At 37.0% G+C, this 24,097-nt stretch overlaps 1 protein-coding gene across 3 annotated transcripts in view; it reads right to left on the reverse strand.

Annotated features, from left to right (window-relative positions):
- The window catches only part of LOC131066721 (uncharacterized), a 151,883-nt gene that overhangs the window by 48,674 nt on the left and 79,112 nt on the right, over positions 1-24,097 (reverse strand). For all 3 annotated transcript variants that reach the window (XM_058001554.2, XM_059219887.1, XM_058001561.2), the window contains exon 4: positions 16,121-16,167. In XM_058001554.2, the coding sequence (XP_057857537.2) occupies positions 16,121-16,167 (47 nt within the window). The remainder of the gene's footprint in view (positions 1-16,120; positions 16,168-24,097) is intronic.

Genomic DNA, 24,097 nt, shown 5'->3' on the forward strand with positions numbered 1-24,097 from the left:
CGCTCATGTGCACAGATTTTAAGGATGAGTATAGTGATCTACTATTCCTACTCAATCGAGTGATGGGAATGCTCAAGGTGCCTTATTTGAAGGCTAGATGTTCTATTTTGTCTAGGAATATAATGAAAGGAATTATGGTCAATTGGGCCAAGATTATCAGTGACAATCTAGATTTTCAATTGAGAAACGTGGAAAAGACAAGGTCCTTTAGCATGACTTCCCACCTTGTATACCTGCTTGCAAGATTCATCACATATAAGGATTAATATGCAAAAGCAAGATTGGGAATGGACCAGGTGAGTGTAGAGTTTATGAATGTTATCCACAACTTGATATGCATAGAATTGAAGATTATAGGAGGGTGAATGATGCATTCACCATGCACATCACGAGGCTACTACAAGGCGGAATCCACAAACAATTGTCCAAGGATGCGACAACACTTATTGAGAAATATGGATCTTGGTATATACAGTTTCCCACCTTCACATACCTACGGATTCAAGGATTTAGATCCAAACCTTACAAACTTCCTAGGTATCCTACTGACAGAATGATCCTACTTGAGGTAGTGAGACAACTTCTGGAATTTGATTTTATCCAAAAGGAGAAGCACAGAACAAGGATAACTCCCCCTATTGTTTTAGGGAAGATGACGGAGGTGTGCCACAATGCAGCTACAGCTAGTTCAGTCATTGATGAGCTTGCATTTTATCGCCTTGGAACATACAAGAGCAGAGATAAATTTGATCCACACGAGTGTTGTGAAGATCAAGGGGGAAAAGTTCATACATAAGGTCGACATTGAAGAATACTGGGCTAATCTCATGGATGAAAATGCAGTAAGAAAGAGAATGTGGTCCAGGATGTCGGTTGATTTCATGAGGAAATGTGAACTTTTAGCCATTCCAAACCAGATAATTGATAATAGTGATCATACTCATCCACAATATGAAAATGAAGTGAGAAAGCCCATCCTAGCACAAAATTGGACACAGCCTGAGGTGGTGGATTTGAGTGAACTTATGCGAGAGGTAAATGAATTCTCCAAAGAATGGGTGGACACATATATAAAGAAATTGGTGGAAATGGGTGTCACCTTCACCTATGAAAAGATGAAACAAGTGGAGCCTTCTCTCAATGATGATGAGGGAACGACCAGTGAAGTAAAGATGTATGAGGATGAGGAGAGTAAAGCTCCCAAAAGAAGGAAGAGTACGCATGGAGAATCCAAAACAAAGGGCAAGGAGATTGAAAAACGACAAACAAAGGAGAAGAAGCAAAAGCTCAGTGTTCCTCTTCCCACCATTAGTTCCTCATCGATCAAGGAAATCAACATGCCAGAGCAAAGCAAGGAGTTTGAACAATGCTCCAACACAGTGGTTTTACCAGAGAATATTCAAGAGTTGCATGCTACAACCCAGTCTGTGCCACCAAATGAAGAGGAAGAACAACCAAGACCTCCTATTGTTCAGTTGGAAGTTAGCATGGGGGATAATGTTCATGATTTAACCAAGGATAAGGATGATGATGACGATGTTATATCTGCATTGAGGGAACTTGATCGGGAGATGTGTCTCGATGATGGGATGGAAATTTCCACCATTCCGATTGGTTGCTGCAAAGCATGGAGAAAAGTAAGAAGATGGTAGAGGTCTAGCCTATTGATGACATTGATGACTACTTAGCCAAGAATAATAAGGAGAAGGAACCAAAGAAGGCTAGGATATTTTCAAATATAGCAAGAGATGAAACGGGTATGTGGATTGCACAAGTAGCTATCCGAGTAGGCGATGTGACTAGGGATGTTGCTACTCCCATGGATTACCAAATCACTTCGGTTGCCCTTGGATGGACTACAAAGACACAAGAGTTCCAGGAACTTGATAATACAGTCTGGGTGATCAATGCAAGGTTGGATAGGGAGATTGAGAAGAAAGATATGCTAGAGATTGAGAACAAGAAACTTAAGGAATATATTGCAAGGATGAGGCGTGAAGATCTCGCCTATCGCAGTTGACTGTGGACTCCATTTGATCATGAGGCAGCGAGGAATACGCATGCAAAGTTTGGTAAATGGATTGAAGATGTAACAAAGCAGGCGGATGATTTCCTAGCTCAATTTGTCCAGGTATTTGACAGGACAACTATGCTCGCATATAGGATACAAGATTTGGAGGGAGTTTGGGATGCATTCCAACCGATTCAGGAGAGGACTATTCCCCGCCTCAGAGTGTTGAAGAAAGTTCCTATGTACACATTGATCCATGAGGGAGTTGTACACGCAGGAGATAGATATGATTTCCAAGGTTCATATTGTTCATTGGCCATGCGTAAATCTACTTATGAGCATGCACAGAGAGATTGTGTAGAGATAGTAGGATCAATTCAAGAGATTCAATCAAAGATCCTTACATCCATTGATGAATTGTTTGGGGTAGATGTCAGTGCTTCCAGCAGTTTACACTTAATAGAATTGAGAGATAAGATGAAGTTCATGTACTTCAGCCAGTTGGATTCTTTGAAGAAGAATCAAATCGATGATTTGGTTTCCCTGCTGATCCATGTCCATAGTTCACAGAAGCTTATGCCGGATTGGGAGAATACTTTGGATGCTTGTTCCAATACGTTGGATGTGATTGATGCACAACAGGAGGGTTTGCCCAGCATTACCATGGAGGAGTTAGATTCAATTTTGGTTAGATTCCTGGAATATGCTGCTAGAGAGAGGGATGTAGGCCAGAATCTTCTAGAAGATTCATTATTTGATGACTAGGCGTCATTTCATTGGATCACATGTTGGTGATTCCTTTTTTGATGTAAACCCTAAATAGGGCAACTTTAGGGCTGTGTTGGCATGATCTTGGCCCTCGATTCTAAATGAATCTTGGCCATTCATTTCATTTGAGACTCTATAAACCCCATTGCCTCTCATTTGTAAGAGAGATTTTTTAGAATTGTCATCTACATGCTACATATTTGAATACAATCATTGAAGTTTGGTGGTTTTGTTTAAGTGTTGTATGCATTTGTGGTTCTCATTGCCTCCAAGTTACATTAGAATTTTAGATTAGAAATTTGCTTTCAAGTATTTTAGATTGGATGAAAGAGTTGTTGAATGCATTTGTGTGGAATCCATCTAATCCATACCACTAGCTTCTTGTTGATTGTAAGTTAGCCTTGTGTGGTCAACTGGAATTTTATACGAACTTAACTTCAATTGTTGCACGTCCATTGTTATGCATTGCCTTGATGGTATCAATGGCTAATGGTAATGATTTGAACATCTATGAAATTTACCTTAGATGATTGCACTAAGCTTGTGTCAAATTGTTCTTTTGATGGTGAGAGCTTGCCTAGTAGGATTCCATTGAATCGTTCACTATTTCTGGCATTCTAGGCTTTAGAATAGAAATTCCTAAACCCTATTCCTTTTGTCCTTTTTTTAAGAAATCCTTGTTAGATTAGATCAAGAGCTTAATTGCAAAATCTTAAGTCATCAGCATAGCCTATTCCAAGTCCATCCGAACAATTGTGTAAGTCCCCGAGTGAAAACAACAATATCACATCAAACCATTGAGCTTATCCACACGTCAAGACCTGACATTTCGTAACCTTGGAGTTGTATCATTTAATCGCGAAGCATAGAATTTGAGAGACTTTGTTCAAGAGAGGATAAGATACCTTGGTATTTTATCCTGTGTTCATATGTGCATAGAAAACACATCAACACTAGGTATTTTGGTACTTTTTTCGATGGTTTTAGCTCATGGTTTGGTAATTACTATTTGATAGTTTTATATACTACTTTTCCTATCTATAACATGTTTGAGATGGAGGTATGAGTAGTGAGTTTTGTAGGTACTATTATGCTATCAAAATTAATCCAAATTTTTGGTTGGTGAGACTCCTATAAAGGCTTGCTCTACATGTGCAATGTAACTCTATTTAGATTACTGCTAATACATTTGACTACTTTGAGTGGTGTGTGTGTGTGTGTGTGTGTGTATCCTTTTTGTAATTGTAAAGATCTAAAATTTGCACTATACTCTCCTCAAATACTAGTTCAGGAACTATTTCCACATACCTTATTTCCTTTCAAGTGTTATGTGATATTGTTGAAACAATAATGAGAGTTGATAGTTAATGACTTTCTCCATACTAAGCATTAAAAAACCTCACGAAGTGTGCTTTGGGTTGTAATATACTTCAATATATTTAGTGAGGCATAATGAAAAACTATCATGATAATGGAATTGTTGGGTTTTAAATAAATTAAATGAGGGTTAAGCATGGAGGGTGTTATGTGAGGACACAACAAAAGGAAGGAGTGAAACATGTCTCAAGTATTGGCAAGGTAGCATGGACGAGTGAGAGAAACTAACAAAGTGAGGAAAACACATCGAGAAGTTCGTGAATAAAGAGGAAAGAGGGTTCTAATTATCGAAATTGTCTTGATGTTAGGAAGGGGGTGGTGTCACAAGGTTAGAGCCCATGCAGCACTATCACCTCCTACAAAGCTCACCCAAGAGGACCAAATTGTTCACAAACCTAGACAACACTTGAGTTCCACAAGCAATTCCTACCCAAAACATTTGAACTGAATATACACAATAATATTATTGAGAATGGGTCCCAAGTTTGAATTCACTATCCAAGGAACCAAGTTGAGCTCTATAGAAAGTGCTTGGATTCTTACAAAAGGAACAACCCCCACCAAGATCCCAAACACCTCTTCAAAACATAGTCCCAATGACTTCACTCAAGGTCAACCTCCAACCCCCATAGCTCAGTAATGCCCTATACATCCTCCCTTCATGATGCTTCAAAACTCTTGGTCACACCTACTATATCAAGTTGTTGCAATGTCCATTTTTTCAATTAATTCAAGTTTAAGGGTGTTTAGAATACTTTCCAACTTTGGTGGAGTTTCAACCTTTTTAATGTTGTCATGCCTTTCCTTCGTCCCCCACTTTCCAATTTTCCCAATCCTTTGCCTTAAGCATCATTTTAGGTTTTCCCTTACATTGGTGTCATTTCCCCAATCACTCAATTCTCCATACTTTGGACCTCCAATCTTTCTCATCCCTAGTATGCCTTTCCATCAACCCTTAATTCCCTACAACTTCATGTCTCAGTCTTTGGAAGATTTCCTTACATGTATGTCTATTTGCATTACCCTTGCTTTCTTGATCCCCCAACTTTGAAAAATTTAGACATCCCCTTCCTCAATTCTTTGTGCCACCACTTTCCAATCCCTATTTCCTGCAAGATTTCAAAGGTTTGTTTCCCTCATTGCACTCCCTCTATAACATGAGTTCCTAGACTTTCCCCTACTAGCATACCTAAATGATATCCAATACCCCAGAACCCTAAACCCCAAATCCCAACTTTTCCCTAAATGATATTGCAAGCTCCGAGACTTTTCCCTACCAACATGCCTAAATGGTATCTAGTATCTCAAAACCCCAAGCACTGACTTCCACTCTGTCATGAAGTCCTTAACCTTTCCCTACTGACATACCTAAATGGTATCAAATATCCTGCAACCCCATACCCCACCACCCTAATAGACTTCCAATATTTCCTTTCCCTCATCACTCTATATTGAGTATGTCATATCCCCAATCCCTACTTCCCACTCCTTCCTACATCAAGTATCCCAATCCCTACTCCCTACTCCTCCATGGATTCGGTATCTTCGAATCTAGATCCCAACTTCTTACATCAAGTATCTTCAAATTTTAATCCCCACCTCTGGAGCCTAATCCTTGCTCCCCAGGATGCTTCCCTCTTACAAACCTTCAAGGTTCTCTCTACCATCATCCCTCTTGCAAAATTTGTTAGCAAGGATCTCGATATTTCATTTCCTGTTGTCCCACAACTCTACCTTCCCAAGCACTTCAACCTTTTCATCCCCTTGCATCTTGGCATCTCTACATCTCATTCTGTGAAACCTTGACTTCGAATCCTCAAGAATCTTAATGCTAGTGTACCAAGTGAAAATCATCTATATGGCATCCCGACACCTGATTCCCCAATCCAAGCTGCAAGTTCACGCTTCAGCATGTGAACCCCTAAACCCCCAATCCCTCTTGCAAATGCACCCTTTGGCATGTGAATTCTTGAACCCTTGGCCCCTCTTGCAAAGGCAGCCTTCAACATGTGAATCCCCAAACCCCCAATCCCTCTTGCAAATGCACCCTTTGGCATGCAAATCCTTGGACCCCCACTATTCAAACTAAAAGTCTCACCTACCACTATACAACCCAAGACGCCATTAATAGCCTCAAATGGATACAATAAGATTGAGGAATACTTTCAAATGTCTGTGTTCACATGTGGGTTCTACGTTAGGCCATCAATCTCTATTTAAGTTGAGCGGCTTCATCAATTTGCATCTTTTGCCATTTTATCAAACAAACCCTAACTTGTCCTAGTTTGAGCACTTTTGTTCATTTATTAGGTTCGAGGATGAAAACCCTTTGATTCTAGAGATCAGAGGATGAAACCCCTATGGTTTCCTAGAGATTGGAGGATGAAAACCCTCTAATTTCCTAAAGGCAATCTCTCCCAAAGGTTGCATTCATATATTTGAAAGAGTTTTAGTGAAAAAAACATCCTATGTTATAGTCATTGTCAAACAAATTGTGTAAAGGTTATTTCAATCTATTTTTATGTTATGCTTGCATGAGTAAATTTCAAGATTTGAGCATTTCACATAAACTCTTTCTTGAGGTCACCACAATTGTTCCCCAAGTTTGCTTCATCCCCTTGATGATCTAAGAAGACACATTGCCCTTTACTTTAGATCAAAGCACAAAATGTTGTATATGAGAGAGTACAAATCCTCCATAAGCTTCAATAGGTCTCCAAGGCAGCTCAACTTCATGGTGGCACTAAGACTCCTCGCACCACTTGCTATATGCTAAGACAACTTATAAGTTATAAGGTTCAAACCAAAGTAGCATTAATCGTTTGGGGAATTAATCGGCAAAACAAAAGATTAAGATTTTTTGAAAAAATCGTGAAAAAATCGAGAAAAAATCGGATTTAGAAAAAACATAAAAAAATTACAAAACAACAGTCAAAAACTAATTTTTTGAAATATTTAAGAGCATTTCCATAGCATTAAAGATATTACTTCAACATAATAAATATATTTTTTTTACAAAAATATAATGTAAAACAAAATTACTGCAGAAATATTTTGTTTTCATTAAATATTAAAAAATATAAATGTTTATATTTTTTAATATTTAATAGAAAACATAAAATATTTAATAGAAATTATTTTTAATATTTTATATTTTTTAATATTTAATAGAAAACATAAAATATTTAATAGAAATAATTTTTAATATTTAATAGAAATTATTTTGTTTTCTATTTAATATTAAAGCATAAAGATATTACTTCAACATAATAAATATATTTTTTTTACAAAAATATAATGTAAAACAAAATTACTGCAGAAATATTTTGTTTTCATTAAATATTAAAAAATATAAATGTTTATATTTTTTAATATTTAATAGAAAACATAAAATATTTAATAGAAATTATTTTTAATATTTAATAGAAAACATAAAATATTTAATAGAAATAATTTTTAATATTTAATAGAAATTATTTTTAATATTTAATAGAAATTATTTTGTTTTCTATTTAATATTAAAAAATATAAATGTTTCTATTTTTTAATATTTAATAGAAAATATAAAATAATTTTGCAGTCATGTTTTTAGCAAAATTTAGAGTATTTAATAAAAATATAAAAAAATTTGCAATATTTTTTTAATAAAATTTATACATGAAAATATCTAATCATAAACAAAAATAAACAATTTTTAATATTTAATATTTAATAGAAAACAAAAAATATTTAATAGAAATTATTTTGTTTTCTATTTAATATTAAAAAAAAAATTAATATTTAATAGAAAACATAAAATAATTTTGCAGTCATTTTTTTAACAAAATTTTTAGTATTTAATAGAATATAAAAAAAATTACATTATTTTTTTAATAAAATTCATATACGAAAATACCTTATCATAAACAAAAACAAAAAAAAATTTAAATGTTTTTTACTAAATATTAAGAATATCAACGAACTTTAATAAGTTAGTTTATATTTTTTAGTATTTAATAAAAATATTTTAAAATTTGCATTTTTCTTTTTTACAAAATTTATATACAATTTTTTGGAAGAATTTCAAAAAAAACTTTATATAAAATTTATTCATCGAATCATATTATATATAAACATACAAAATTTAAATAAAATTCAATATGAAGTTCATGAAAAAAATATATTAAAACTTGGCTCGCGTGGAGTTTTGGCTGTCAATGGCTTCCTCACGTCCAGGGTAAGAATGTCCTAGTCACCGACTCAACGACTACTCTTCACACACACTCAGTGCATTAACCTGTAATCCCGTGCACGCCAACCAGAAGAATGTGCGAGCCAATTTTTTACCTTTTTGTGCATTTTTTTCCCCCGTTTTAGGGTTTTGCAAGTAGCGACGATTTTATGAGGATTTATCGCACAATTCTTTCATGATTAATCAGCCAAAAATCGTTGAAAATCATCAGAAATCGTTGACCGATTTTTATGCGATTTTTTAGGGCAAAAAATCGCCAACCTTGCCGATTGACGATTAATCGCGATTTTTTGCAGATTAATGCTTCTTTGGTTCAAACCATTTAGAAATGCTTTTAGCAGTTAGGGCACAATTCTTTCCCCTATGTAATCCCCCACTCAAAATAGGTTTGGCCCTCAACACATTGCAATGCATGACAATAGCACTAAATTGGGATGTCCCTTCTTTGCTTGTCAAAGTTAGAACTTTCAATTAGATCTTCTTTGTGACCTTTGACACTTGGTCTTCATATTTTCCGACCTCCAACTTTCTTATGAACAAACCCAACCTTACCAAACAAATAAGAACTCCACCTCAAGTTGTTAAAAAACCTATCTCTCACACTCCAGCACCTCCTGAACTTATTTGTCCAACCTTTTCAAGACCTTGGTCATCTCTATTTTAGGTACGCTATTGGTTGAGTTGTCTTTGTCTTAATTAGTGTTCTACAAAGTCCAAAATAGGTTAACACAAAGACAAGTTTCACGTATAACAATTTTTTCCCTAAAACTTGGGAAAGGCAAACAGGCAATGGCTAAAATAATATATAATATACAATATTTAAAAAACTACTTATAAAATTAGCAAAAAGAATTGTATTCTGTCATTTTGTAAACAATTCGACAATTAGTTGAACCAAAACAAACTTTTCTATTTGCAATTTATCATTTATGTAAACAACTTGACAATCAATGTTGAAACACAAGTTGTTGAGTATGCTTTTTAATGGCATCCTAGGCATGTCCCAAAGAAGCTTTTCTATTGACTTATTCTAAACATCCCATCTAATTTGAATCATTGTGTATCACCTAATCCATACTTGTAAATCCTATGGGCTTTTCCCACCAAAGCCTTGCAATTCTCCATTTTTTCATTTTCATACTCCATACAACATAAAATTCACTTTCAGCAAGATTCGCCACTTTGCATGGGTAGGAATATGTATCACTGTTTGCAGAATATGAATAGACCTTTTGAATACTCAACCCAATGAATGGTATTGATAAGAATACGAATCAATGGTCCTGATTGTCAAGAAGGATCGTTATATTTTCTGCAAATGATTCACAATTCACCACAAACCCTTGTTGATATGAATCAAAACTGTGAGAAGAATCACAAAATTTCAATCTTTAATTATTGTTTGGATAATTTGCCTTATTCACAACTAATACACCTATAGCTTTAATGTTGATCTCACAGAATGCCAGAATCAATGCTTTGATACCTACCAATTGTAATGTCCCCTTTTGGGATTGCCCTAAATCTTGCCCTTGCAAATATCAAATTTGCCGGTTTCCTTTCTTTGATTCTGAAATCAATTTATGATGCTTCTTAGATAGATTGCTTCCTCTCTTCCTGGTTTCATATCTCCCTCTTCAAATGATGTTCTCTTCTCCCTTTTATATCTCATGTTTGAGGGAGTCACAACTTTTCATTTCATGCCTTTTGACCATTCATTAAATTTAACTAGATTTCAATTACTTTAATTTTTTATTTTAATTTTCTTTTTTTTATTCTATTTTAATTTTATTATTAGCATTTATTATTAAATCCTATTTCAAAATGAGGACATTACAATTTGGTCCCTCAGATGTTGCTCACAATCTTTTGCTTTGTGAGATAATGACTTGTGTTGGGACTCATTAAAATTGAGTCAAGTTTTGAGGCCCAATTCGAATTTTTGCTTTGCATTTCAAAATGAGTCAGTTTGAATGGCCTAGTCAAAGAGAGGGTAAAATGGAGCCGGTTGATTTTCAAAGGGTAAGGCTCAGGAAGTGTGCCTACACCTTTCATTTGGCCTATTCAGTGATGTGCAACTTTCAGAATTCAATTTGGATAAGTTTATCAGGTACCCATTTCGAGGGGTGAGCTGAAAGTGCATTTTAGGCACAAATGCAGATTTTATTGAGTAGCCTACTTTGGGTGTTTATATCTTTTGCCCTATTGATTGTCATGAAGAATTTCAAAATGGATTGAATTGTATGTATAAATGTGAGTCAGCATGCAAAATTTCAAGTCCTTATGAATCCATTTGCTCAGTTTTTAAAGCTCGAACTGTTTGCAGTTTGCATGTTTTGACAAGTCCCTATTTCAGCACCTAGTCGGAGCCCTGTTTTGCATAAGTGTAAAAGTTGCTTTAGTAAGTATCATGACAGAATGTTTGTTCCGGGCTATTGTTGGTATAAATGATGAGCTATGTTTCCAGTTTCGAGCCCCTACCAATCCGTTTAGTTGGTTTTCAAAAGGGTTCATTGAGCCATCATTTTCAATTATCCGTACTTTCAGTGCTATATCAGTTAAAGTAGTCGTTTTCATGAGCGCGCCATTTGCACCCAGTCAGACTTTTGGTCGAACTGAGAATCCAAAGATTTAATATGTACTTCAAGGTACCTGTGTTTCTAAATTTGGTGAGTCTGTGGAATGATCTATCTGCTTATTGTTGATGCAGTTGTGTGTCTGTAATCGTTGTATTTAATGCATCAAAGGGTGTCCCCCCCTAGGTCTAGCAGAACCTGAAGTGTAGGAGGATCATTAGGATCCTATGTTATGTTGTCCAAGCCCTGAAGTGTTTCATTGATTGAGATTGGCTATCTCATAGTCAGATTTGCAGGTGTTCTTGGGTTATCACTTTTGGTGAACAACAACTTGACTGCTATGGATGAGAAGAAAAGTTCCAGTTCATCCCAGAATTGGACTTCATCCATCCATTCTTCATTTTGCCCTTGAACAAGAGCTCCCTTTGTTACATCGTGATTCTTGTGGTCACCCATGAAGACAGGATTGCTTTTACCTTCATCCTGACAATCCTCTCCAACCCTGGGGTTGGGGTTGATTACATGCCCTAGTTGCTCAGTGATACTTACCACACTACTTTGTCGTTCCAAATCAGTCGCCCAAGTTGGTATGAACTCATTATTTTCTTCATTTTCAAATAAAAAAGGAAGATCGTAAAAGAAAAGACATGACTCATTAGCTTTATCCTATTTGGGAACATAGTAGACATCTTGTTGTTGGGGTTGTAGCTCTTCCCTTTCTCACCTCATGTGAGCATGGGACCTTACGATCCTCGTATTGTTCCATCTTCTCCCTTTGTTCATGAGACCAGTCTGATCTCCAAACAACTGGCCCTCCTTTGAAGAGCAAGATGGTATCAAGATAAGAGATTTTAAGGGGAGAACTTTTCTTAAACAAGACAGGGGAAATTGATTTTCAGATATGGTGACAAGCTCTTTAGTTGGGTTTTCTGAGAGATAATGGGTCACTCTTTGTTTCTTACAACTGTTTGGGTAATAAGAATTTGCTTCCTACGTCTTCTTTGAATTTCCAAGTCTTGTTGTAGTAGCTGGACATAGTAGGCGAGTTGATATTGATACCTTTATTTTTCTTTTTCAATTGACCTCAACTGTTCTTGAAAGTTCAACATTATACCTCTAACATCTACATCATCGGAATCGTGTACATTTGGGTGTTGCATGACATGGTGATCCCGCTAATAAGGAGGTTGGGAGTAAGTTTTGGATCTACAAATTGGGAAAACTTGTTCATAGCTCGTTGTGGCAGGGAAATATGAAGCATAACCCAAGACATTGCTAACTCTATGTTGCGGGTATGGGGGTAAGGGATCTTGACCTTCATGGAAAGGATAAGGGAAAATACGATGTTCATAATACTTTTCCATGCTAAAGCATGAGGCGATCAACATGAGATTTCTAAACACTATCTCAAACAAAAGAAATAGGTTTGTTTGACACTAGGCATAAGGCACTTACTAGTTGAGTCATCTTTTAAAAATTTGATCATGCGAAGTCACCAGATGCGATAGAATGCCTCTTGAAAGCTAGAAATGCTAAAAAAATGCACCAATTCTTGAGCGATGGGGTTTCAACAAAGGTCCCACTAGGCTTGCCAAGAAAATTGTTGACCTCCGAAGCTTTTGCTTAGTATGAGGGCAATCCGAAAGTTTCACAAGTGTGGGACTTGATGCGACTTGTGAAACAACCTTTGGGATTTTAGAAGTCAACTCTTCAGATCTCAAATAGGATGAAAAGGGAAAGGGGACTAATCATTAAATTAACTAAACTAAGGCAATACACTGATGCAAAGCTTTTACAACACTTTAAAATTTCCCTCATGAAATTATGAGGAACTATCATTTTCTGAAATTGGGCACAACACACCACAAACCCTTCATTGTCAAGAGCAGAACAAAATACACAAAGTTACATAGACATAGGGTATAGCATTCAAATCCTCACCATGGGAAGCACCTATGAAGGCTTGGTGAAAATGTATTGATCCTTAGGGATTTTCACAATAATTAAGCATTCACAAATTTTACTCACCAAGAGCCTAGTCTAGTTTCCTAATCTAAGGAAAATGGAAGAGTAAAAGATCCTTACATGGTCCATGATTCACAAATTAGCTAGAAATCAGAAAAGCTAGATTAAGCATACAGTAACTACACTCATTTTTATGATAGAGCATTTATGTAGAAATAAAACAAGCAAAAGGCAAACTATGGCACAATCTCAATGCTTTATTTAAGAACAAACATGCTAAGGTTTGAGCATGGGCTGCAAGTTACTAAGCTTAAAGAAAATACTTCTCAAAAATATACTGAAAGTGTTGAATCCATTGAACGTTTTTAACATGTAAAACCCTTATTACAGAGTGCCCACAGGCTTAAATAAAAAAGCTCCTCTAGATTGGAAAATATTTTTGCAATTGAATCCATGCCTGCAAATCTGTTGCGTGTCAACCTTATCATAGGGTTGTTGTAATTGCTTTTGCATGATAGACTTCTACATCATTATCTTTCCCAAAGCGCATAGCATGAGCACCACCTAGATTTCCCATGACTTTCATCAAAATGAACTCAGCATGGAATCTTATTTTTCTATTTCTAGCACTTGTTTCTTAATTTGGCCATGCGGTGTGTCCAGATTCTTCTCCATCTCCCAACAGCCAATGGCGTATTTGCATTCTCCTTCAAGGCCCAAAATTTTTTCAGTCTCAAGCATAGTTGACAAGTGGCACACTTTGCTTGGACTTGAAAAATTTCATACATGCTCGCTAGGTCTATTTGTGCCTCAAGCACGTGGTGCGTTGGTGGGGAAATTTGGGAAGCCCCTTTTGATCTCACTTCGAACTTTCACGACACCTCCACGTGTCATGCTCCGCCGCAAGTATTAATTAAACAATGGGGCCTTTTGGGAAGCATATGGGATCGCCACATGGCACACCTGCGGGTTTCTATATTGATGAAATGTTGTACACTTTCAAGTGAAGGTGCCATGTTGCCAAGTGGGACATTTGAAAAGGGGATGCTCACTTTGAAGGCATGGGGTTCGCAAATGCCCTTAACAAGGTTAAAACATAGGGTCATTATGATGTCGAGTTAGGGCTCAACCCAGTTTGTTGTGGATAGGATCTACTAGAAAGGAAAGAAAGAACTAAAGAAATAGTAAGAAGGAAGTAATTAATGGAATATAAAAATATAATAAGAGAGATTAAATCCGTAAATATATATTATGTTAAAAAGGTATATAGTCAAAGAAAAAGTGACAAGCTAAAAAATAAAGCTTACTATGAAGACAAGAAACTCAAAAAACAAATAAATAGAGATTGAAAAATACTAAGAGAATACATATACATATATATATATATATAGAGAGAGAGAGAGAGATTAAGATTAAAAACCTAGGAATCTAATAAAGGAATAAAAAGGAATAAATAAAATCATAAGCAAAACACACTAGTTAGAAAATAATTAAAACAAAAGAGAACAAGAACCGAAACCTAAAAAAATGTAAAAAATGCTAAAAAATTGAGAAGAAAGTAGTTAGAAAGTTAAAATTAAGAGTGCAAAGGAATAGAAAAGAACAAAAGAATAAGTTAAACTAGAAAGGACGAAGGAAGCAAAAAGGTTAAAAAGAATATAAGAGGGATTACAAGAAAACATATAAACTTATAAATTAAGGAAAAGAAAAAAATTAAAGGAGATTAAAAAGAACAAACAAAGAAGGATTTAAGAGGGAACTAACGGGAAAGAAAAAAGAAAGGATAAGACTGGGCCACTAAATTAGGAAAGAAGAAAAGTAAAAGTTATAAACAAAGGCAGGAAGGAGAAGGTAAGAGAGAGAACACTAAGGCGGAGGGTTGAAAAGGAGGGGGAGTTCAAAAGGGTTGCCAAGCTGCATTAAGAGGCAACCCTTCATCTTGATTGAAATTGGAAACGTGGTTTTTTATCGCGATGGCCTCAAGAAGTTTTTGAATCCTTTAGTCTTTGTTCATCAAATGTTCATATTTAGCCACCGATGGCTTACTGTAACCTCTGAAGGCTGCAATCTTGTAACAATATTTCCTTTCAATATCTATTATTTTATGTTTATATTTTTATATTAATATATTTTGTCTTTCTTATTTATAGCTATATATCTATATTTATATATTTGGATAAATGAATATAAAGTATGTTTTTTGTTTTACAAATATATATTTATATTTTAATTACTTTTATCTATTTTATATTGTACAGCCAAACCCCGCCATACCAAACCCAGAATAAAGAAACACCAAACTACCAAACCAAAATGCCCTGAACCTATAAATCCAAACCAGCAACATAGCAAAAATGAAATATCTAAACGGAGTGGATAATGCAAATATTTAGGAGGGAGGAAAGCTGGTTAAAAATGTTCACGATATGGATAGTTAAATGTGTATAGCCAAAATTGAGGAATTCAGCTTCCAAATTGTAATTGTTTTGCTATCCTAAGTTTGTGATATGAGGGTAAGAGGAAAAAGTCCATTCAGTTAGTAAAAAACAGCAGTTGAAGAGTCTAATTACAATTTTGTCCAGTTCAATTCATTGCATCACGGCAAAAAACTCAATTATGGAGGTGCATTTACATCTTTTTTGGCTGTTAATACCACCACACTATAATAACTGTGATGCAAAAATTTCGGTACTATAACTCCAGAATTCGGAGTCACTCCAGTCATACAAAACATGCTCCTTCAAATAATATTATTTTAAGATAATTACTGATTAAAATGCATTATTCAATGAGTTTCAGAATGCCTGGGAATGTATTTTCTGAAGTGCAACGCACAACATCAACAATAAGACCCATCGTTAAATTCAAAGCATTTATCTACCATTAAAACAAAATTTCACAGGAAGATACCATTGACAAATTTAGTCGGCTTCCTAGAACAGTCGTGACATAGTTTGCTTTTGTTTTCTTTTATTGTGTAGCTTTATTGACACAAATGTTCCTGTAAGAGGGTAATACAAAACTGGACCAGCTTCAAAGAGTGCAATCTCAAAACCAAACTACCTAACCAAAAGTACTAAGAACAAAAAATTTCATTAAAATTTCTTTCTTATAGATAAACTAACATTACCACGATTGTTTTTCAGTTAAAGTATTTTGTGGAAGCATTTTAAAGGCATAAGATAATAGTACCTTCTCTTCATCCAAAAGCAATTCCAGCTCAGCTATTTGATTGTTTGCTGTTATAAATTCAGCAGACAGACAAAACAAAATATCAAATAGCTGAGAAGATACAAAAGGCTAGTAGAGTTTATACATGCATAATTCCTGAAATATGAAAAGTAATATGAGATGAAAGCAACACATAGTCAACAGGTGTACAAACAAGGCTTCATCCCCAAGTGCAAATAAGGCGAATGAGATGTATTCAATTCAAACCTTTCACACAATATATAGTATGTCTGGACAACAAATAAATAGGAAAATAAGAATTATGGGATCCAAACATTCCCTGCACTGCAATCTTATGCACCATTTCCAGGAAATTATACAATGAACTCCCCACAAGGCATTTTTAGGCATGATAAACTTGAAGAAAAGTTGAATCAGAATTTTGATTTTGTAACTAATGACAATGTAAAAGTAGAGCTCTTGCTACTACATTAGGGCTAAAAACTTCTATACATACTTTTAGTTTTGGACCATCAGCATTAGCCTTTATGTATCCCAACTCTTCAAGGTGTAGATTCAACATGCACAAAAGCTTCTGATGATGTGTGTACTTACACAATCAAAAATTTCACTGGAACATGACAAGAGAAAAGACAGGTCACTATAAGAAATGCCTTTGCAGCCACACAAGCCAAAAATTGTGCAACAGAAGTTGTTGAACATTGTGCCACCTATGAGTGATCTTTCACTCTTACAGGCTGCCATGATACAGCACTTTAATCAGCATAAAAAGCAGCCTGAGTGTCAGCATTTATAGGCCACTGAGAATCCCCAAATTGCTTGATTTGTCTTAGTCTGTCAATGAGTTGGTTGTAACAAGAATTTTCTTGAATCTATATAACTCTTACCATGAGATGTACACCAGTTTCTCTAAAAAAAATTTGTTTTGTTTTTACCAACATTGGTATCAAAACCAAGGCTAGGAGCCCTGAGCTTCTATGCAATGGCTCAAGAGGGAGTGTTGGAGAAATGAGCCACCTAAACCATAAAAGGACGAGTCACAAAGTGGGCTGGTAGCTCAATGGTAGAGCACCCCAGCAGCCAATGGGAAGTCCCACATTCAAGTCCTAGTTGGTCCATGGAAAATTAAGATGGTATCAGTAGATACAACATCAATCATACAGAGTTCGAAAGAGATCAAGGAGAGAGAAGATCAAAAGGCAGTAAGCAAAGCAGTCATCAAATCGTGAGTTGCAAACACCAATTGGAGGATCATAGCTAAAACATTTGTGATCACATTGCTAGGGCATGGCAAGGAAATTGTGTTTTGAAGGATCGCAGGCTAAAGGTCACATAGGATTCCTAACGGCATGACATTTACCAACAACATGGCACACCCAAAAATATAGTTGGGGGAATTTTTATGTCTGGAAACATATTCTAGAAAATGTGGGTATATTTGAATTTTTGGGGCATGACGGAGACACATGGAAGTCTACAAGCACAAGCATTCAAACAATCACAACAAAAATCATGAATTACAACAAATGAGGGCATGATACAATCACAAGCAATAAAATCAAAGCTAGGGTAAACAAGCAATGCCAGAAAATCAAGGAGTTTGAAGGTCAAACGACATCAAGGCACATTATATGCAATAACAATGGGCAAAAAAACAAGTCTTTGTCAATTGCAAAATTCTATAGGTACCCTCTTTATTCTTTCTCCACATAAAATAAAAAATTTAATTTCAATTTATTGTAAAAGCCTAAATTAGTCTATGAAAAATATCCATTTCTAGTCTGTAAAAATTTTGTGAAAAATCTGCACTTGTTAAGGACTGTGGTTTTGGGAAAATTTCATTTTCTAGGTCAAATTAAAAGGGTTTTTAGGGTTTGAATATTGTGTCTATATATCCCCATTGTGCAATGATCAATATTCAAAACCTTATTCTACAAAAAAATCAAAAACTCACCAAGAAAAGTATAATATAAGGAGTCCAAATACTCACTATCACTGAGTATCAAATGTGTGACAGAATATTGTTAAGCATTGAAACCAGGCCAACCAACAATCAAGATGATTTTGACAAGCGTCATAGAAAGGCCCTATTATTACTCAATTTGTCTATGTCTAATGATTTAATCCCCAAATTCCATAGTGCTGTGTTTGCTAGTTGTTGTGACCATTTCACACATCGCCCCATTAGAATGGGGACCCCCTCTCGTTTTTGCTTTTGTTTTGCCTGCTCTTCTCTCTGCTTTTAGGGTTTTGATTAAGTGAGTGAGGTCTGTCTGGACTAGGTCTAAACCCCTGGGGTTTCTTTTGAATGTGTTTGTTCAAGGCAAATCCAGTCAAATTTTGAAGGTTATTACGCATCCTCCTGAAGATTGATTACTGAAGTTAGGGTTGTCTTAGGTTAAGTCAGGGTTCTTTTGGGGTAAATTCAAATTTTTTTCTTAGTGCCAGCATTTTGAGGATGAAATTGTACATTTTGTCTAGGTAAATTTTGACCAAATTTTTGGAAGCAAGATGACTGACCCTGGCCTTGAAGATGACCTAACCCTGCATGATGAAGTGATTTAAAGATTTAAACTGTGGATATTTTAGCTTGAAAAGGAGAAATCGCCCCTGCCCCTCTCTCAGGGACCAAGGCGAAAATGTTATTTAATGCATATTTGTCTCTAATTTCATTTAATTGTTTTGTGCAAGATTGCCAGGGGAGTCAATTGGACGTGAATTGAAGATTTTAAGGATTTTGGAGGTTTGAAGGTGATGATTTTGAATGATTAAGACAAAATCGCTCCTGTCCTTCACTGAAGGACCAAGGCGAAATGGCTTATCAGGGTCATTCTTGGCCTTGATTCGTCAAATTTGAGCGTCGAAGGCACAAGGAAGGATGAAGTGAGCGTAATTGAATATCCAGACTTAGTCAAAAAGCAGTGAAAGGTTGAACGCCTTGCCTAAAAGACAAGTTCGCTCCTGTCCCTCTTCAAGGGACCAGAGCGATTTTCTCCACACACACCTTCTGGGATCTTTCCTAGACTTGGGCTCTCGTTCGTGGCTTGTAAAAAGATGGTATCTTCCCCAGCAAAGGAAATTTGAGATGTGAAGTGAAAAGATTTGGCCTTGAAACCAAAAGGCGCTCCTGTCCCTCACTGAAGGACCAGAGCTTGAGTTCCTAATTTGCATTGTCCTCATAAGATTTAAGTGATTTCGCGATTTGAGGAGGTCAAGAGAGGTATGTTTTATTCGTTGAATATAACTTGAGTGGCCTACAAAGGAGAAAACCAACCCAAGTTGCAATAGGCGCTCCTGTCCCTCACCAAGGGACCAGAGCGATTTTCAAAGGAAGCTCCTGTCCCTCTCCAAGGGACCAGAGCGATTTTCTCAAGAGACAAATTCTTGGCAAAGGTAAAGCGAGTTTCAAGTTTGAGATGAAGGAAGGAAGGCATAATCACTCCATTGAAGATAATTTTGAAAGTTAGCAAAACACAAGTGAGCTCATAATGGCCAAGGTGCCCCTGTCCCTCTCCAAGGGACCAGGGCGAAAAACACATTATCAAGTCTTCCCCTCCAAATTTGGACGAATCCAGGCCAAAGCACAAGATGGCGATGATATTTAAAATGCTTCAAGGAAGAATGAAGTTGCGAGGACCACAAAACTTGATGAAAATTGGCTAAGGCGCTCCTGTCCCTCTCCAAGGGACCAGAGCGAAATCTTCAAATTTGCCTAAAGCCTAACATTTTGGAATGCTACTTTCGTTTCAAAGACTCAAGATGGAATAAGGGATGATTGTTTTATACCTTGAAGGTGATTAGGTATTGATATGGTGCTATGGACTAAAAATCGCTCCTGTCCTTCACTGAAGGACCAGGGCGATTTTCATGAAATCAACAATTTTTCTTCAAAGCCAACGCAAGACAAGGTGATACAAGATGGGAAATGTCTTTCGAAGGACGATGAACAAGGAATCGACCCCAAAAATCAACGATCCTGGACTCAAATGTAAAAATCGCTCCTGTCCTTCACTGAAGGACCAGGGCGAAAATCCTTGGATGAGCTCATTTTGCCTTGAGAAAACGAGTTAAGCATGCATAGAACGAACAAAAATGATCATTGCCTACCTCACATCATGAATTGGCAATTTGGAGACCAAGGACAAAAGGTGGGATCGCTCCTGTCCCTCACCAAGGGACCAGGGCGAAAATGTTTTAAAGCAAGCTCCTTCCAAAGGTCACATGAATTAAACTCAAAATTCCAAGCAAGAGTGCCATTTTGAACATCAAGGATGGGATTTTGAACGTAAAAAAACTAGAAATGCGAGGTCTAAAATGTATGGGCGCTCCTGTCCCTCTCCAAGGGACCAGAGCGATGTTATTCATGCCTACTATTTTCCCATGCTTGAGCACGTACTTTGAAAAACTCGTATTAAATGCCAAATTCGCTAAAACCTTGAAATTTTCTAATTAAGTTGGCATTTAATAAAGGTGCGTTGATATTTAATAATTAATTTAAGCCTTTAAAAAATCAAAATTTTTAATTATAAAGGCATTTAAAATTAATTATTATTAAATTAAATTTAAAATAGAGCGCTTGGGATATTATTTTAATATTTTTTATAAAAGTCGGCCTCTTCTTTTATTAAATTTTGTTTATTTTTTGGCCTATTTTCACCAAGTCGGCCTATGAGGAATGAGGTAATGAGCGCCTATATAGTTGTGGTGTTTTGGAGCATTTTAATCCATCATTTAATCATCCATTCAAGTGCGATTTGAAGAAGCAATAAAGGTGCGAAATCTGGTCCAAGAAGGAGTGCGAAGTTTGATTTAAGAAGAGCGAATTTGGTTGAAGGCTAGAAGTGGTAAAGTTGATGCTTGCGAAGTCTAGAGGAAGACCATTTTGTTGAAGGGAGAGCCTTGATCCACATTTTGCCTAGCGAACTTGCCTAATTTTGCATTATTTCTTAGAATTAGTCCTCAAGTGGAGGTATCAAGATGGCGACCCCGAAGGCAAGAGCATCCACTAGTCATCTAGCCCTCATGAAGGAAGATCAAAGGAATGAAGAATTGGAGACCAAGATCGTGTCAAAGTGGAGTAACATTGGAGATACCAACTTGGAAAACTTCAGTGTGAAGAAGTTTCGAGAGGTCCCTTACATTGGAAAGCCATCACCTGTCGCAAGGAGAATAATTGAAAGTGGCATTATCAAGGCGGTCGGCTTCCCTCCAGCAGTCCAGTGTCATGAGCTGATGATCGAGTGTGCCCGCCATTATGACCCACAATCAAGATCAATCGTGTCCAACGAAGGAAACACTTTGGCTTACCTTTCAGAAGAGGCTATCAGTGAAGCTCTCCATTTACCAGAACATAAAGATATGATTTACAAAAGCTTGGAAGGAGCTAGATCCATGTACGAAGATGATCCAGACACTTGCTTGAGCATCATCAACAAGAATTGGTTACTCAAAAGTCGTCCTCGCCTGAGCAAGATTCCCAACACACCACATAGGATCGACTTCCAGGAGGAGTACAGGGATTTGATAACTTTACTCAATCGAGTTACCGGGGCTCCTCAAGCCTTCTATTTTGAGAAGTGGATGTTCTACTTCATCCAAGTGATAGCTCAAGGGAAAGGAACAATTCATTGGGCTAGAATTATTAGCCATTGCTTGGACATGCAGTTGAGAAGACTGAAGGCTACCAAGTCATTCCACATGAGCTCGTACATCATATATGCCTTGATCAGGAGTTTTGAATATGCAGGACTACCTCACAGAGGAGTGATCGGAAGAGGGTCCGGGGAAGTCAGAGTTTGTGAATCTTATGTTCATTTGCATCACCCACCTGGAAGTAACTACAAGTTAGTTAATGATACCTTCACGATGAACATCACCAGGACATTGCAAGGCGGGATTCACAATCGGATATCTCAAGATGCACAAGAGCTCGTGAAGAGGTATGGTGCTTGGTTTATCCAATTCCAGAAGTTTACATATATTAGAGTTCATGGGTGTCCTTCACCTCCATATATGTTGCCAAGATATCCGACAGACAGAATAGTGTTACTTGAGGTGACTAGGCAGTTGGCAGCTTATGCAAAGGCATTCAGACACAGGCATGGAAATGGAATTCTTGTGCCTATCATACTAGGGAATTCAGTTGAGGTATGTCCTAATGCTCTAGCCATGGATGATGCAGAGAAAGAGTTGGCCTTATATTCATTTTCATTCTTTGCCTTGAGAGAGAATTTTGATCCTTATGGATATTTAGAAGAAACAGTTGGTAGAAAGTACAAGCACGAATTTCAGATAGAGGACTTTTTGATGAATCTCTCAGATGATTTAGAAGTGAAAAGAAAGATGCATTCCAGGATACCTTTAGATCTCATCAGGAAATGCAAAGTTTACAGAGTGGCTGATCAAGCTCAGGACAGTGGCAGACATCTCCAATCATCTTATGACCGAGAAGACAAAGCAGTGAAGATAGATTGGAATGAACCTGAGGTTTTTGACTTAAAAGCTTTGATGGCTCCAGTTTTGTCTTGTACTCGCAGATGGGTTGATGTGCAACATCAAAAGTTGAGAGAACAGAACATACCTATGACTTTTACTTTGGAGGAAAGGCCAGGGAAAGGAGGAGCAAGCACAAGCGAAGGCAATCCTCATCCTAGGAGCACAAATGAAGGCAATCCTCATCCTAGGAGCACAAATGAAGACAATCCTCACCCTAGATGCGTAAGTGAAGGCAATCCTCACCCTAGAAGTGCGAAGAGGAAAGAAAGACCTGAGAAGAGGGAACCCTCCAAGAAGAAGCAAGAGGCCCATCGAGATCACTCATCTGGCACATCTTCCCGACATGAAAAAAGGACAAGTCAAGGACAAGGGAAGAGGGTACTTGAAGTTGAGGAATCTATGGAATCAATGGTCCAGAATGATAAACATGAAGAAAGGCAAGCACCTCAACGTTCATCAAGTCAATCTCCTCAAGTTGATGAGCTACATGAAGACAAGAATAATGATGAAGTGACATCTCCTCTCCGAGAAGAAGAACCATTGCCTAAAGAGATACAAGTCAGAGAGACAAAGTCCACCATTCCAGATTGGTTAAAGGAGAGGCTAACAAGGGTGATTGTGATCGAAGACGAAGATAATGTGATTGATTTAGAGAGTCTTGTTGGAAATTCTCAGGGAGTAACAGAAAGGAAGAAGGCCACCAAAATGTCCAAGATGATCAGAGATGAGACAGGGTCCAGGAAGTTGCAGATAGCTACACCGGCAGTGGACAAGTACGAAGGTGAAATCCTTGCAGAAGAGTATGATGTAGAGACCTTTGAACTTGGTCCACTCACAGCCGAGCAGACACTGGATGAGGCAACTGATTCATTTGAGGCACTTAAAGACAAGCTTAAAGAAGAAATGGAAAAGAATAGAAAGCTTGAGCGAGAGGTTGGTGCTTGGAGAGGCTACTTTAGCCATCTCAATCAGCCTTTGGGACATCAGGATCCAGCAGTATCCCCTATGCAAGCACTTCCCCTTGAATCAGTTGGTGAGGCAGAAAGAGTTAAGAGCTTGGTCCAGCTTATGAGCTCTTGGATTGACAAATCTCATACTGTTGCCATTGAGTTCGCAACAAGAATGATGCAGACTACCCGTCGAGCTATCCAGGTCCTTGAGATCATTCACAACCTAATGATAACAGTAGCCGCCTTTGCCCACACTAGAGATGTTATCATTCTTGTTCTGCAAGTAATCAGGCAAACACCAAGAAAGATCTTAGCACAAGAAAAGATAATGGATGGAGGAGCTCATAATTTACTCCAGTGGTCAACTCTACTTCAGATGAAGGAAGTTCTTTTCGAAGACATTAGTACAAAATGCAATCAAGTTGAGGAGGTCATCCATCCAAACCAGGACAAGGTGTTTGAGGTGTTATGTTCTATTCTTGGCAGGAGGATTGAAGATGAGACAGATGTGAATCTTCAAGAGTTGGAGGAG

The sequence above is a fragment of the Cryptomeria japonica genome, chromosome 4 (genome assembly GCF_030272615.1).
Source record: "Cryptomeria japonica chromosome 4, Sugi_1.0, whole genome shotgun sequence".
Taxonomy (NCBI): domain Eukaryota; kingdom Viridiplantae; phylum Streptophyta; class Pinopsida; order Cupressales; family Cupressaceae; genus Cryptomeria; species Cryptomeria japonica.